This window comes from Octopus sinensis, linkage group LG15 (assembly GCF_006345805.1).
Source record: "Octopus sinensis linkage group LG15, ASM634580v1, whole genome shotgun sequence".
NCBI lineage: Eukaryota > Metazoa > Mollusca > Cephalopoda > Octopoda > Octopodidae > Octopus > Octopus sinensis.
In genome coordinates, this window is record NC_043011.1 from 25,290,502 (window position 1) to 25,303,955 (window position 13,454).

The window sequence follows — 13,454 nt, forward strand, 5'->3', positions numbered from 1 at the left end:
AATAAAACCTTTATTTCGCACATTTAATAGAGTTCCATAAAAATCTGTGTGTGTGTGTGGACACATTTTTACAAATTTACCATCAACTGACAGCTCATTTCCAAAACAAAAATTAAAATCAAACCATCAATTCTAAATATACTAACGCTATCAAACTGATATTTTTAGTTTGAAGGTATTCTTAACTTCATTCTCAGCATATATCTGAAAAATATATAAATAAAAAAAAGAATGGTGATATATTACGAATGTAGGGGATAAGTCAAAATAAAGCACAATATGAAAAGGAATAGTGAAATAAAAGTTTGTTTCATTGAAGCCAACTTGGATTGATTGAAACAACAACTGCATATAGATCTCAACAATTAACCTTTTAATACAGCTTGCGCACAAAATTTTTCATTAACTATTCTAATATCATCCTGGTTACTAGTTATTAGTTCTATGATACAAATGTTCATATTTAAATTTAAAATTTCCATAAAAACTTTTATTCTAAACACCAGCTTAATAATAGCAAAGTTACCTATTAAACTTAACCTCTCCAAATTCTTTATTATTTCCATTAATTATAAAGGCAGTGAGCTAGCAGAATTGTTAGCATGCCAGGCAAAATGCTTAGTGACATTTTGTTCATCTTTACATTCTGAGTTCAAAATCTGCTGAGGTCGACTTTGCCTTTCATCAACTGGGGTTGATGTTATTGACTGACTCTTCCCCTGAAATTGCTGGCTTTGTGCCAAAATTTGAAACCATTATCATTATTAACTATAGATAGGCACAGCCATGGCTATGAGATTAAGAAGTTTGTTTCACAACTACATGGAGTTTCTGGTTTGTTCCCATTGCAAGGCACTTTGGGCAAATCGTCGTCATCATCATCATCATCGTTTAACATCCACTTTCCATGCTGGCATGGGTTGGACGATTTGACTGAGGACTGGCGAACCAGATGGCTGCACCAGGCTCCAATCTGATTTGGCAGAGTTTCTACAGCTGGATGCCCTTCCTAACGCCAACCACTCTGAGTGGGTGTTTTACATGCCACCAGCACGAGGGCCAGTTAGGCGGTACGCCTTCCACAGTAGCCTTGGGTTGCCCATAGCTTTGTGAGAGAAATTTAAGAGACAGAAACTTTATTAAAGCCGGTTGTATGTATGTTGTGTCTATATACATTTGTTTATGTCTATTTTTCCAAAACATTATCATCATAATTTAACGCCCGTTCTCCATGCTGGCATGGACTGGACAGTTTGACAGAAGATGGCCAGCTGGAGAGCTGCCTGAGCACCTTTTGTCTGTTTTGGCATGGTCTCTACAGCTGGATGCCCTTCCTAACACCAACCACTTTACAGAATGTACTGGGCACTTTTAATGTCACACGGACACAGGCACTATTATGTGACACTGGCATGAATGCTTGGGTACTTTATGCGTTATTGGCACTGGTGCTTTTACATCTCACAGCTGATAGCGAGACATAAAGGAAGTGCCTGTATGTATGAATAGCCACAACTTCACTTAACTTGACGTGTCTTCTCAAGCACAGCTAGAAGTTTTGGGCCCTAGTCATCTCCTCCATGAGGTCCAACGTGCTTTGGACAAATGCTATTGATGTAGCTGGCTACCCTAGTTGACACTAACCCTCTAACCCTTACCTGTTTTCCAAATAAGGAATATTTTTATTCAATGTGACTTTGAAGGCATGAAGCAAGTGGGTGAATCATTGACAGAAGTACCAACAACAATATTGTTCAAATCTCAGGACTTAAGTGCAGATATAAACACATACACACACACAACTTGCATGTTTGTGTCTACCAAATCCACTCACTTTGGTTCACCTGGAGCCATAGTTGAAGAGGTTGCCCAAGGTATTGTGCAATGAAAGTGAGCCTGAAACCATGCAGCTGGGAAGTGAACTTCTTAACCATAATTTTTATGTGCATATGTTCACACTGGTATGGAGTGGATGTGACATTTTGAGGCAGTATTTTACAGCTGGATTCTCTTCTACTTGCTGACCCTTTTAGTCACCCCTTACATAAGAACATAGACTACATAATTTAAATCTGGGATATACAAATAAAGATTTATAAAAGAGGCAGAAGGGCTCAAATTTCATGATGGGTATAGTTGATTATATCATTATCATCACCCTCATTTACTGTCCACTTTTCTATGCATGCATGGGTAAGACAGAATTTGTCAAGGCAGATATTCTACAGCCAGATACTCTTCCTGTCACTGATCCTTTCCTGTTTTTCATCAAGGTAATATTTCCTCATAGCCAGGCATATTTTCATGGAAGACTGGAAACAATCAACATTGCTTGTATGACAGGGATGCTCATTTACACCCATCATATGATGTCAACACACACACACATGTATATTAATAATGGGCCTCTAATTTCCTTCTAGTAAATCTAATCACAAAGCTTTGGTTAGCCCAGGGTTCTAGTACATCATTGTTTAACGTCCGTTTTCCATGTTAGCATGGGTTGGACAGTTCGACCGGGGTCTGGGAAGCCAGAAGGCTGCACCAGGCTCCAGTCTGATCTGGCAGTGTTTCTACAGCTGGATGCCCTTCCTAACGCCAACCACTCCATCAATGTAGTGGGTGCTTTTTACGTGCCAGGCGAGGCTGACAACGGGCACGATCGGTGGTGCTTTTTACGTGCACCAACCGATCATGGCCATTGCCAGCCTCATCTGGCACCTGTGCCGGTGGCACGTAAAAAGCACCCAACCTCTGTGATATGAACTCAGAATGTAAAAAATTGTAACAAAATACCATAAGGTATTCTGCCAATCTACAACAAAATATTGGTTTCAAATTTTGGCACAAGATCAGCAATTCAGTGAGAAGGGTTAGGTAGATTACATCGACTCCAGTATTCAACTGGTACTTCTTTTATCGACCTCAAAAGGAATGAAAGCTAAAGTCAACCTTGGTAGAATTTGAACTCAGAATGTAAAGATGAACAAAATGCTAAGTATTTAGCCTGGTACAGTAATGATTCTGCCAGCTTGCTGCTCAATCAACAACAAAATATTAATAATCAATTTAATTATCCTCTTTAAACAATAGAGCACAATATCTTTTTATTTTATATAATATTTGGGGAATAAGAGAAATTGAAATATACCTAAAGTTTATTTTCTCCTGGCTAGTTCACAACAACATCGTAGATTGCACTCGCTACATAATCTAAGTTGCTGCTATTCAGGCCACACATGTTTATTCGTCCTTGCTTGATTAAATAGATGTGGAATTTCTTAACCATCTTGTCAACTTGAGTTGCTGGAAGAAGAAAAAGAATTGAAAAGTTTTTCCAAAATTTTTTTTTTTATTAAGCATCTCAATCTATAACATGAAAGCAATTTATTAAAAGAGAAAAAACAAAAAAAAAAAAAGCAGGACATTTTTACTGAAAACATTCTGTAAGATGTTATGAAATCATATTCTTAATTATGTAACTGATAACACTATCTAACACGATTTTTGTCCTTGGGTAGCAACTGCTATTTCTTATTTGCTTACCCCCAGAAAGTATATAAAATGGTTAATATTTCCTTCAAACTTTGCTTTTGTTGATATTTATTCAAACCCCAAAGTATCCCCCTCAATAATGGCTATGATGCTCCTCCACTATTCAGAGATGCACATATTGTCAGCCAATAAGGAACAGGCTCAAGTGGTTAAGGTCAAGCAACTGACAAGCAAATTTGTGGTATTGAGCGAGAATATTTGCTATAATGATATTCTGCTTCAGCAACTAAGCACTAGATCTGTCTGAAATGCAATGGAAAATAAGTCAGTTTTCCAAACATTGATGTCCATATCATTAAAAGCAAAGTTTGAAGGGAATAGTAGTCATTTCCTTTGATTTCTTGATAGAAGCAAATAGGAAATAACACTTAATGACCAAAGACAAAAAAAAAAAAAAGCAGGACATTTTTACTGAAAACATTCTGTAAGATGTTATGAAATCATATTCTTAATTATGTAACTGATAACACTATCTAACACGATTTTTGTCCTTGGGTAGCAACTGCTATTTCTTATTTGCTTACCCCCAGAAAGTATATAAAATGGTTAATATTTCCTTCAAACTTTGCTTTTGTTGATATTTATTCAAACCCCAAAGTATCCCCCTCAATAATGGCTATGATGCTCCTCCACTATTCAGAGATGCACATATTGTCAGCCAATAAGGAACAGGCTCAAGTGGTTAAGGTCAAGCAACTGACAAGCAAATTTGTGGTATTGAGCGAGAATATTTGCTATAATGATATTCTGCTTCAGCAACTAAGCACTAGATCTGTCTGAAATGCAATGGAAAATAAGTCAGTTTTCCAAACATTGATGTCCATATCATTAAAAGCAAAGTTTGAAGGGAATAGTAGTCATTTCCTTTGATTTCTTGATAGAAGCAAATAGGAAATAACACTTAATGACCAAAGACAAAAAAAAAAAAATAAAATTTTGTTATACAGTGTAATCACATTGATATACACATAAATACCTGCACAGCTATACATATTTATGCACAAAATTGTGTGAAGTAATGTATTTAATTCCACCTTCTAAGCCATAAATGGCCCAGCTCTGGTTTCGTGGTATTAATTATGGGTGTGTGGTTTAGAAACTCAGTTTACAACCATACGCTTTTGAGTTTAAAGCTTTAACATTTAACTCTTTAGCATTTAACCCTTTAGTGTTCGCATTATTCTGCCAAAACAAGTGCTTTTTTATCCACATTGTTTTGAACTAATCATGCATTATCTTGTAGTTATGAGATTTTGATGAGGCAGCTGTTAATTTTTAAGATGATATTGTAGGGTTGGTGTGAGAGACCAGATCTGGCCAGTTTGAACATAAAAGAAGCAGAATACTTTTGGCCGGATATGGCCGGTTTAAATGCTAAAGGATTAAACTGGCTGTATCTGGCCCAAATATTGTACCTGTTTTACGTCCAAACTGGCCAGATCTGGCCTCTTACACCTACCCTACAATGTTATTCTATAAATAAAAAATCACATCATCATAATCTTGAAGTTTTGAGATAATGCATGATTAAGTGGAAATAATGTGTTATTGGTTTGTTTACATCACTGTAATTTAGTGGTTCAGTAAAGAAAACCAATATAAGTACTAAACCCTTCAAGGAGGTGGCCATGGTTACAGTTCAATAACTGTAACAAGTAAAAAATCAAAAATCAAAAAGTAAATACCTGACCTAATAATTTATTATGTTATTTTCATTCATAATGTAAGCTATTCAAGAAGTTTAAAAAAAACCCCAAAACTTACGATTTAAACCAGTAAAGCTGAACATTCCAATCTGTGTGATGATATGTTCCCATGTTCCTGGGGTTTCCAATGATTTTAGCTTTTCATATAGCTGTTTGCGCATTTCTTTAATCCGATTAGCCATTACTTTGACGCTTTCTTGCCTGAAAATGAAATGAAATAATAATCTAGATTAAAGAGAGACAGAACACAATATATGAAGGGCATTCCAGAAATTTTGAGACTTTTTTTTTAGGAATTACAGTTACAACTGTCCTAGATTACACTATGTAACATGATTTATGTTCTTGGGTAGCAACTGTTATTTCCTATTTGTTTACCCTATAAACTACAGTGGTCTTATAAAATTTGTGTGAAGATTTCCTTCTACTCTATGATACTCTACCCACCGAAGAAGACCATTTGCATTGATCTGACTTACCATTCGTTGTAATATGAAGGGTTGTTCAAGACAGTAGCAACCACACGTGCCCCATGATTAGGGGGGTTGGACCAGATACGCCGCACAATGATTTCCAGCTGGGAACTGCATCGCTCCATGGCATTGGTAGTATTACAGACAAGGACTAGGTTTCCGATACGTTCATCTAGGTAAAAAAAAAAAAAAAAGGGCATATCAAAACCATAATTTTTTTCTCTGATTATAACATTATTTGGGAGTAGCTATGATCACAACTGGTTTCATCATAATATATCTATATGTCAAGTAATAATTACTAATGTTACATGTAAGATAATTATAACAATCTAAAATGAATATATCTTTACTAAAATTCAACTGAGTGGTCATCGTTGTTGTCGTCATCATCATCCTCATCATTTAATACTCACATTTCCATGCTTGCATGGGTCAGACAGAATTTGAGGAGATAGATATTCTACGGTTGGATACCCTTCCTGTTGCCAACACTCACTTGTTCCCAAGCAAGGTTATATTTCCTCATTGTTTGACATATTTTTCACTGAAGGCTTGATACAAACAATTAAGCTTGTATGATGGTGATGCTCATTTACAATCAACACATAATGTCAAGGCAAGGGCACGTGCACATGCTCACACGTATACAGATACATATATGATAGGTCTCCTTTCAGTTTCCATCATCCAAATTCACTCACAAGGCTTTGATTGGTTCAGAGCTCATTCTCCTCCTCATTATCATCATTTAACACATTTTCCATGCTGGTAAGGGTTTATAAAAATAGTAATGATCCTATTCTTATTAATATATTTTACTGACTATCTTTTACATGCAGCGGCAATACACATAAGTTTGGAATGACAACAAGATTTCTTTTTAAGATATATACATTATTTATTTTACATATTTTACAATCATGTTTGATGTTGGAAGTTTGTAAGTGTTCGCATGTTTTTGTGTCTGTGTGTTCGTTAGGCGTAAAAAGGTACTGACCAGTGAATTGTCGATGGGATTTGATTCACAGTTAATGTTGTTGGTATCGACTTGGCAACAGGTAATTACAGATGGCTTAAGGTAGTTCTTAGAAGAAACTAGAACCCAAGAAACAGATAATTGATTTACCGTTTATGAGGTACACCGTAAGAGTCCCATATCAAGATATTGCATGTCGCAGTTGAGATTAATTGAATCACTCGTTGTGTTTATCTTTCTCTTGATATGAATATACTTCCAGACATGTTACTGTAGCCGTTTTCTTCGTGGCGAGAATTTCACCTAACCGCTATAGTTGAATCTGTAGTTGTCTCGTGTACAATTTAAATCTTCGATGTTTGTCGATTGGTTCTTGCTGCTTCTTCATCATATGTTCTGCTTGGTTATTTTTCTCTAGTTATAGATATCTTGTAACCGTTTTCTTCATGGTGATATTTCACACTAACAGTATGTTAGGTATCTGTAACATCTTGTATTAATGGTGGTCGCCTGCCTCGAAACTGGAACTTGGTCGAGTATTCTCTGTGTGGTCAGAGACTTAGTTCTTAAAAGAACTAAAAGCCTACGACGAGCTCTGTGTGGTCAGAGGTTCGCCCTGAGAAGGACTGGAAACCTAAGACGAGCTCTGTGTGGTCAGAGGTTCGCCCTGAGAAGGACTGGAAACCTAAGACGAGCTCTGTGTGGTCAGAGGTTCGCCCTGAGAAGGACTGGAAACCTAAGACGAATATTTTTTCTGAGAAACCTTGTTTTATAAGCTTCACCAGGCTCCCAGTGAACTTCAGAAATGGAAAGCTGTGATTGGCTGCTTGGACTATGGCGCGAAAATAAGTCGAGACATTTTGCGCCAAGTTATAACCAGCGGTGCGAGCGTAGTAGAGACCAACGTGTCAGCCAATCGAATTAGTGTTTACAACAATGTTAAACTAGCCAAAGCTGTTTTAATCTCGACCGAGGTCATTCTTAATACTCTTCTCAAACAGTGAAGATAGCAATGAGAGACGATATTGCTACATATAGCCTCTTGCCAGACGTTTTGTCTACGACAAAACGGCGATAAAATTGACATTATTATATATATCTATTTTTTTGGTTTTCTTAAAAAGTTCATCTTTCAGCGTTCTCTTGTGTCAATTCCGTAACTTATGTCTACCGTTGGCCGCGCAGTATATCAGAAGTCCTGCGTATTAAAGGGGTCACCAGTATAAAAATAGGTACTGACCCGATTCTTAATAATATATTTTACTGACTATCTTTTACATGCAGCGGCAATACACATAAGTTTGGAATGACAACAAGATTTCTTTTTAAGATATATACATTATTTATTTTACATATTTTACAATCATGTTTGATGTTGGAAGTTTGTAAGTGTTCGCATGTTTTTGTGTCTGTGTGTTCGTTAGGCGTAAAAGGTACTGACCAGTGAATTGTCGATGGGATTTGATTCACAGTTAATGTTGTTGGTATCGACTTGGCAACAGGTAATTACAGATGGCTTAAGGTAGTTCTTAGAAGAAACTAGAACCCAAGAAACAGATAATTGATTTACCGTTTATGAGGTACACCGTAAGAGTCCCATATCAAGATATTGCATGTCGCAGTTGAGATTAATTGAATCACTCGTTGTGTTTATCTTTCTCTTGATATGAATATACTTCCAGACATGTTACTGTAGCCGTTTTCTTCGTGGCGAGAATTTCACCTAACCGCTATAGTTGAATCTGTAGTTGTCTCGTGTACAATTTAAATCTCGATGTTTGTCGATTGGTTCTTGCTGCTTCTTCATCATATGTTCTGCTTGGTTATTTTTCTCTAGTTATAGATATCTTGTAACCGTTTTCTTCATGGTGATATTTCACACTAACAGTATGTTAGGTATCTGTAACATCTTGTATTAATGGTGGTCGCCTGCCTCGAAACTGGAACTTGGTCGAGTATTCTCTGTGTGGTCAGAGACTTAGTTCTTAAAAGAACTAAAAGCCTACGACGAGCTCTGTGTGGTCAGAGGTTCGCCCTGAGAGGACTGGAAACCTAAGACGAGCTCTGTGTGGTCAGAGGTTCGCCCTGAGAAGGACTGGAAACCTAAGACGAGCTCTGTGTGGTCAGAGGTTCGCCCTGAGAAGGACTGGAAACCTAAGACGAATATTTTTTCTGAGAAACCTTGTTTTATAAGCTTCACCAGGCTCCCAGTGAACTTCAGAATGGAAAGCTGTGATTGGCTGCTTGGACTATGGCGCGAAAATAAGTCGAGACATTTTGCGCCAAGTTATAACCAGCGGTGCGAGCGTAGTAGAGACCAACGTGTCAGCCAATCGAATTAGTGTTTACAACAATGTTAAACTAGCCAAAGCTGTTTGTATCTCGACCGAGGTCATTCTTAATACTCTTCTCAAACAGTGAAGATAGCAATGAGAGACGATATTGCTACAGGTTAGACAGTTTGACTAGAACTGGTAAGCTGGAATGCTGCACCAGGCTCAAGTCGTCTGTTTTGGGCTTGGTTTCTATGGATGGATGCCCTTCCTAATGCCGACCACTTTACAGAGCATACTGAGTGTTTCTTACATGTGTCTTTTATGTGTCACAGGCCTGGATTTCTTCAAAGTGGCACTAGCATGGGTACTTTACATGTGTCACTGGCACTGGAAATGACCATGATTCACTTAGCTCAACGTATCTTTTCAAGCACAACAAAATACCAGAAGTCTTGCTAACTTGGCATTGCCTCCATGAAGCTCAACAACTGAGGGTTATATAATAGACAACACTTTCCCAAAGTTTCACACTGTGGCACTGCACCAAGACCACATGGTTGGAAAGTAAGCTTATCACCACACAACCACACCTGTGTCAATATATGTATCTATTATATTACAGAAAACATGGAAATAGCAGTTCCACAGATATATATCGTTACTGAAAATAGCAGAATGTTTACCAGTTACTTACTATATAAACCAAAATTCTTAGAGAAAGACTGGGCTGTAAGGAATTCAAATCCTCTGGAAGCAAAATATCGTGGAGCCCAGGCATCAGCAACTAAGTCTCCTGTGGCAAAGCCTTGATAAGCAATGTCCATCAGAACTAAAACTTTGCGTTCCTGGAAGGGAAAATTATTTATCAATAAAGAAATTGAACAATATAGAATGACAACAAAGAATAATTGTTTCTTAATGAACAAAGAAGAGAGAAGCAAAGAAAAATAATCATCATTTTAACATCAACCTGTCCATGCTTAACATCCTAACCACTAAGCCATACATGCATGGGGCAGACAATTTTTTGACGCAGATTTTCTACAACCAGATACTGTTGTTGTCATCATCATCATTTAATGTTTGTTTTTCCATGCTTGCATGAGTTAGATGAATTTTGTTGCGGCAGATTTACTATGGTTGGATGCCCTTGCTGTCATCAACCCTCACCTGTTTCCAAGCAAGGTGGCGAGCTGGCAGAATTGTTAGCACGCCGGGCGAAATGCTCAGCAGTATTTCGTCTGTCACTACGTTCTGAGTTCAAATTCCGCCGAGGTCGACTTTGCCTTTCATCCTTTCGGGGTCGATAAATTAAGTACCAGTTATGCACTGGGGTTGATGTAATCGACTTAATCCGTTTGTCTGTCCTTATTTGTCCCCTCTGTGTTTAGCCCCTTGTGGGTAGTAAAGAAATGGGTATATTATTTTCATGCTACCAGACTTGTTTTACATGAAAGATTTGAAAGAAATAATCTTGCTTGTAGGACAATGATGCTCATCTACAAACATCACATGATATCTAGACTAGGGTATACACACATGATGGGCTTCTTTTGGTTTCTACCTAGCAAATCTACTCACAAGGATCTGGTCAGCCTGGGCTATAGTAGAAGACACTTGCCCAGTGCAACTGAACCAGAGCCCACATGTTTGGGAAGCAAGCTTCTTAATTATGAAAGGTAATCACTTTGGAATTAAATCATAGTTTGATCTTTTATTCAAAAAGAAACTGTAAATCAGCAATAAAAAAAAGGACAAAGGTTCCAACTGATCTGATTAATGGAACAGCCTGCTGGCAAAATTAACTTACAAGTGGCCAAGCACTTTACAGACATGTCTACCTGTAACATAGTTCTCAGGGAGATTTAGTGTGACAGACAGAATGTGACAAAGCTGGCCTATTGAATTACAGGTTCAACTCATTTTTGCCAGCTGAGTGGACTGGAGCAATGTGAAATAAAGCATCTTGCTCAAGGACACAACATGTCACCAGGAATCAAACTCACAACCTTACAATTATGAGCTGAATACCCTAACCATTAAGCCATACTTAGTGTGTGATGTGTGTATTCAAAAATGCAGGTCACAAAATGGAATAAGACGGTGCTGTGATAAGGAGAGGTGGATCCTTCTGCATATGACAGAACTCTCCTTTGGGGAAGATATGGGAAGTCTGACAGTTTTCTTATCTTCTCCAAAGAAAAGCCTACAAAAGACATTATATAGTATTCACCATCTTCTTGTGACACCTTTGAATCTTATCTGATTTTACTTGATATAAACTGTCCTTAGTTTTTGTTGGTCTCTAATTTTATTTTCATTAATATTTTGACCGTTTCAAAGTAGAAGGTGAGAAAACCAAAATATACTCACTTCACACACATCCGCAATTTGTTTCCATTGATCATGTGTTGGATCGACACCAGTGGGGTTATGTGCAACAGCATGTAAGATTACCACGGAATTTTCTTTTGCAGCCTGTGGGACAATGGATAGAAGAGTAGAAAGGTAATTGAAAAAATACTGGGACAAAAATACAGAAGACAGACCAATAAGCCGATCCCCATTCAATTATCTCAGCCCACAACACCTTTTTAGTATCTTTGCCATATGAAGTTATATCTGAGAAGAAAGATCTTACAAAATATTGAGAATGGCTTAAGCCAAATCTCAATTTGGAATTATTAATAAAATTATTTATCTGATGCAGAATAGGTGTAAAAACTTCTGAAATAAATCACAACAAAGATAAAAAATATAAAGAAGACCATTAATAAAAACTTGACTTTATTAGGTAGCTGGTCTGTTATTGTTCAAATGTTTAACATTTAGAGAAGTTCCAAACAAAGTATTAAGTATATAGGTAAAGACCTCCTTTAGTCATAAATGACCAAGAAAGTTACCCTCTGAGGCACAAGTCTGGGCCATGTTGTTTATGGAAGACCAGTAGTCACCTATGCATACCAGCCTCCCCTCACCACACCACTGATGTTATCTGAGGGAAAGGAAAAGGCTGATACAGCTTGGTACCAGTGACATTGCAGCTCATTTCTACAGTTGAGTGAACTGGAGCAAAATGAAATAAAGTAACTTGCTCAAGAACACAATACCCAGCCTGGTCCAAGAATCAAACTCACCACCTCATGATTGTGAGCCCAACACTCTAACCACTGAGCCATATGCCTCCACATATTAAGAATATACATGGATGCATAATGATTTTATTTCATTTGAATAGGATCAGTTAACCCCTTTCACATTCCCCAAAACATGCATATAGTGGTAAATTTTTTCTGTAAACATTCACACCCCTGCAGAAATCTAGGCATTATGGGTTACCCCCCTATTTCTCAATGTTCACTTTTCCATGCTTGCATGAGTTGGATGGAATTAGTCAAGGCAGGTTTTTCTATGGCTGGATGCCCTTCCTGTTACCAGCCCTCATCTGTTTCCAAGTAAGGTAATATTTGCCCATGACCAGACATGTTTTTTTATGAAAGACTGGAAATGAGGGACACTGCTTGCGTGATGGTGCTATTCATTTATAACTATCACACAATGTCAAGGCAAAGAGACAATAGCACATGTGCGTGCACACACACATACACACACACACAATAGTTTCCTTTGAGTTTCCATCTATCAAACCCACTCACAAGGTTTTGGTCAAACTGAAGTTATAATAGAAGATACTTGTCCAAGGTGCCATGCAGTGGGACTGAACCTGAGACAATGTGGTTGGGAAGCAAACTTCTTACCACACAGCCATGCCTGTGCCTGGAATTTCTCTAAGAGGTAATTTTGTGTAGATTTCTTTCAAAGTGTCAACCACTGCTACAAAATGATGCTGGTATTTATTTTCAATGAAGCAAGGTAGGCTGAATTGAAGTTAAAACATTTACCAAACAATTTTGAGACTGAAAGCAGAGATATTCGACCACATCATTATCATTTTTTTAATGTCCATTTTTCTATGCTTGCATGGGTTGGACAGAATTTATTGAGGCAGATGTCCTTCCAGTCACCAGAATATTGGGAAAGAATGACTCTGCTTGTATGACAGTGACAATTATTTCCAACTATCAAATGAAAAAAATGAAGACACTAATTCTTTCTCGATTCTGCCAAAGAAAATGTTATTTTCATAATCATAATAATAAGCAAAATATCTTACACTAAGATCTTCAACCATGCCATTAATATCTAAGCTTCTGGTTTGAGCATCCCAATATCGGTACTCTTTGACGTTGGTAAAGCCAGCAGCCATGTAGACACCCTTGTGGTTTCCTGAATAATAAAAGAAGCTTTGTAAATTTTCATCAAAACATTGATTCTATGACTGTTCTTCTTCAGGATTAATTCTGTACTAATAGTAGTAGTAGTAGTAATTATTTCAAATTTTGGCACAAGGCCAGCAACTTTGATGAAGTGGGTTAGTTGATTACAGCGACTCCAGTACTAAACT

At 37.4% G+C, this 13,454-nt stretch overlaps 1 protein-coding gene across 1 annotated transcript in view; it reads right to left on the reverse strand.

Annotated features, from left to right (window-relative positions):
* Positions 1-13,454, reverse strand: part of LOC115219838 (aspartate aminotransferase, cytoplasmic-like) — a 34,001-nt gene continuing 20,547 nt past the window's right edge. Inside the window, exons 4-10 of the mRNA XM_029790124.2 lie at positions 13,164-13,276; positions 11,363-11,467; positions 9,684-9,834; positions 5,741-5,906; positions 5,320-5,462; positions 3,152-3,306; positions 1-204 (exon numbers count right to left, since the gene is read on the reverse strand). Coding sequence (XP_029645984.1) covers positions 3,173-3,306; positions 5,320-5,462; positions 5,741-5,906; positions 9,684-9,834; positions 11,363-11,467; positions 13,164-13,276 — 812 coding nt within the window. The 3' untranslated portion in view covers positions 1-204; positions 3,152-3,172. The remainder of the gene's footprint in view (positions 205-3,151; positions 3,307-5,319; positions 5,463-5,740; positions 5,907-9,683; positions 9,835-11,362; positions 11,468-13,163; positions 13,277-13,454) is intronic.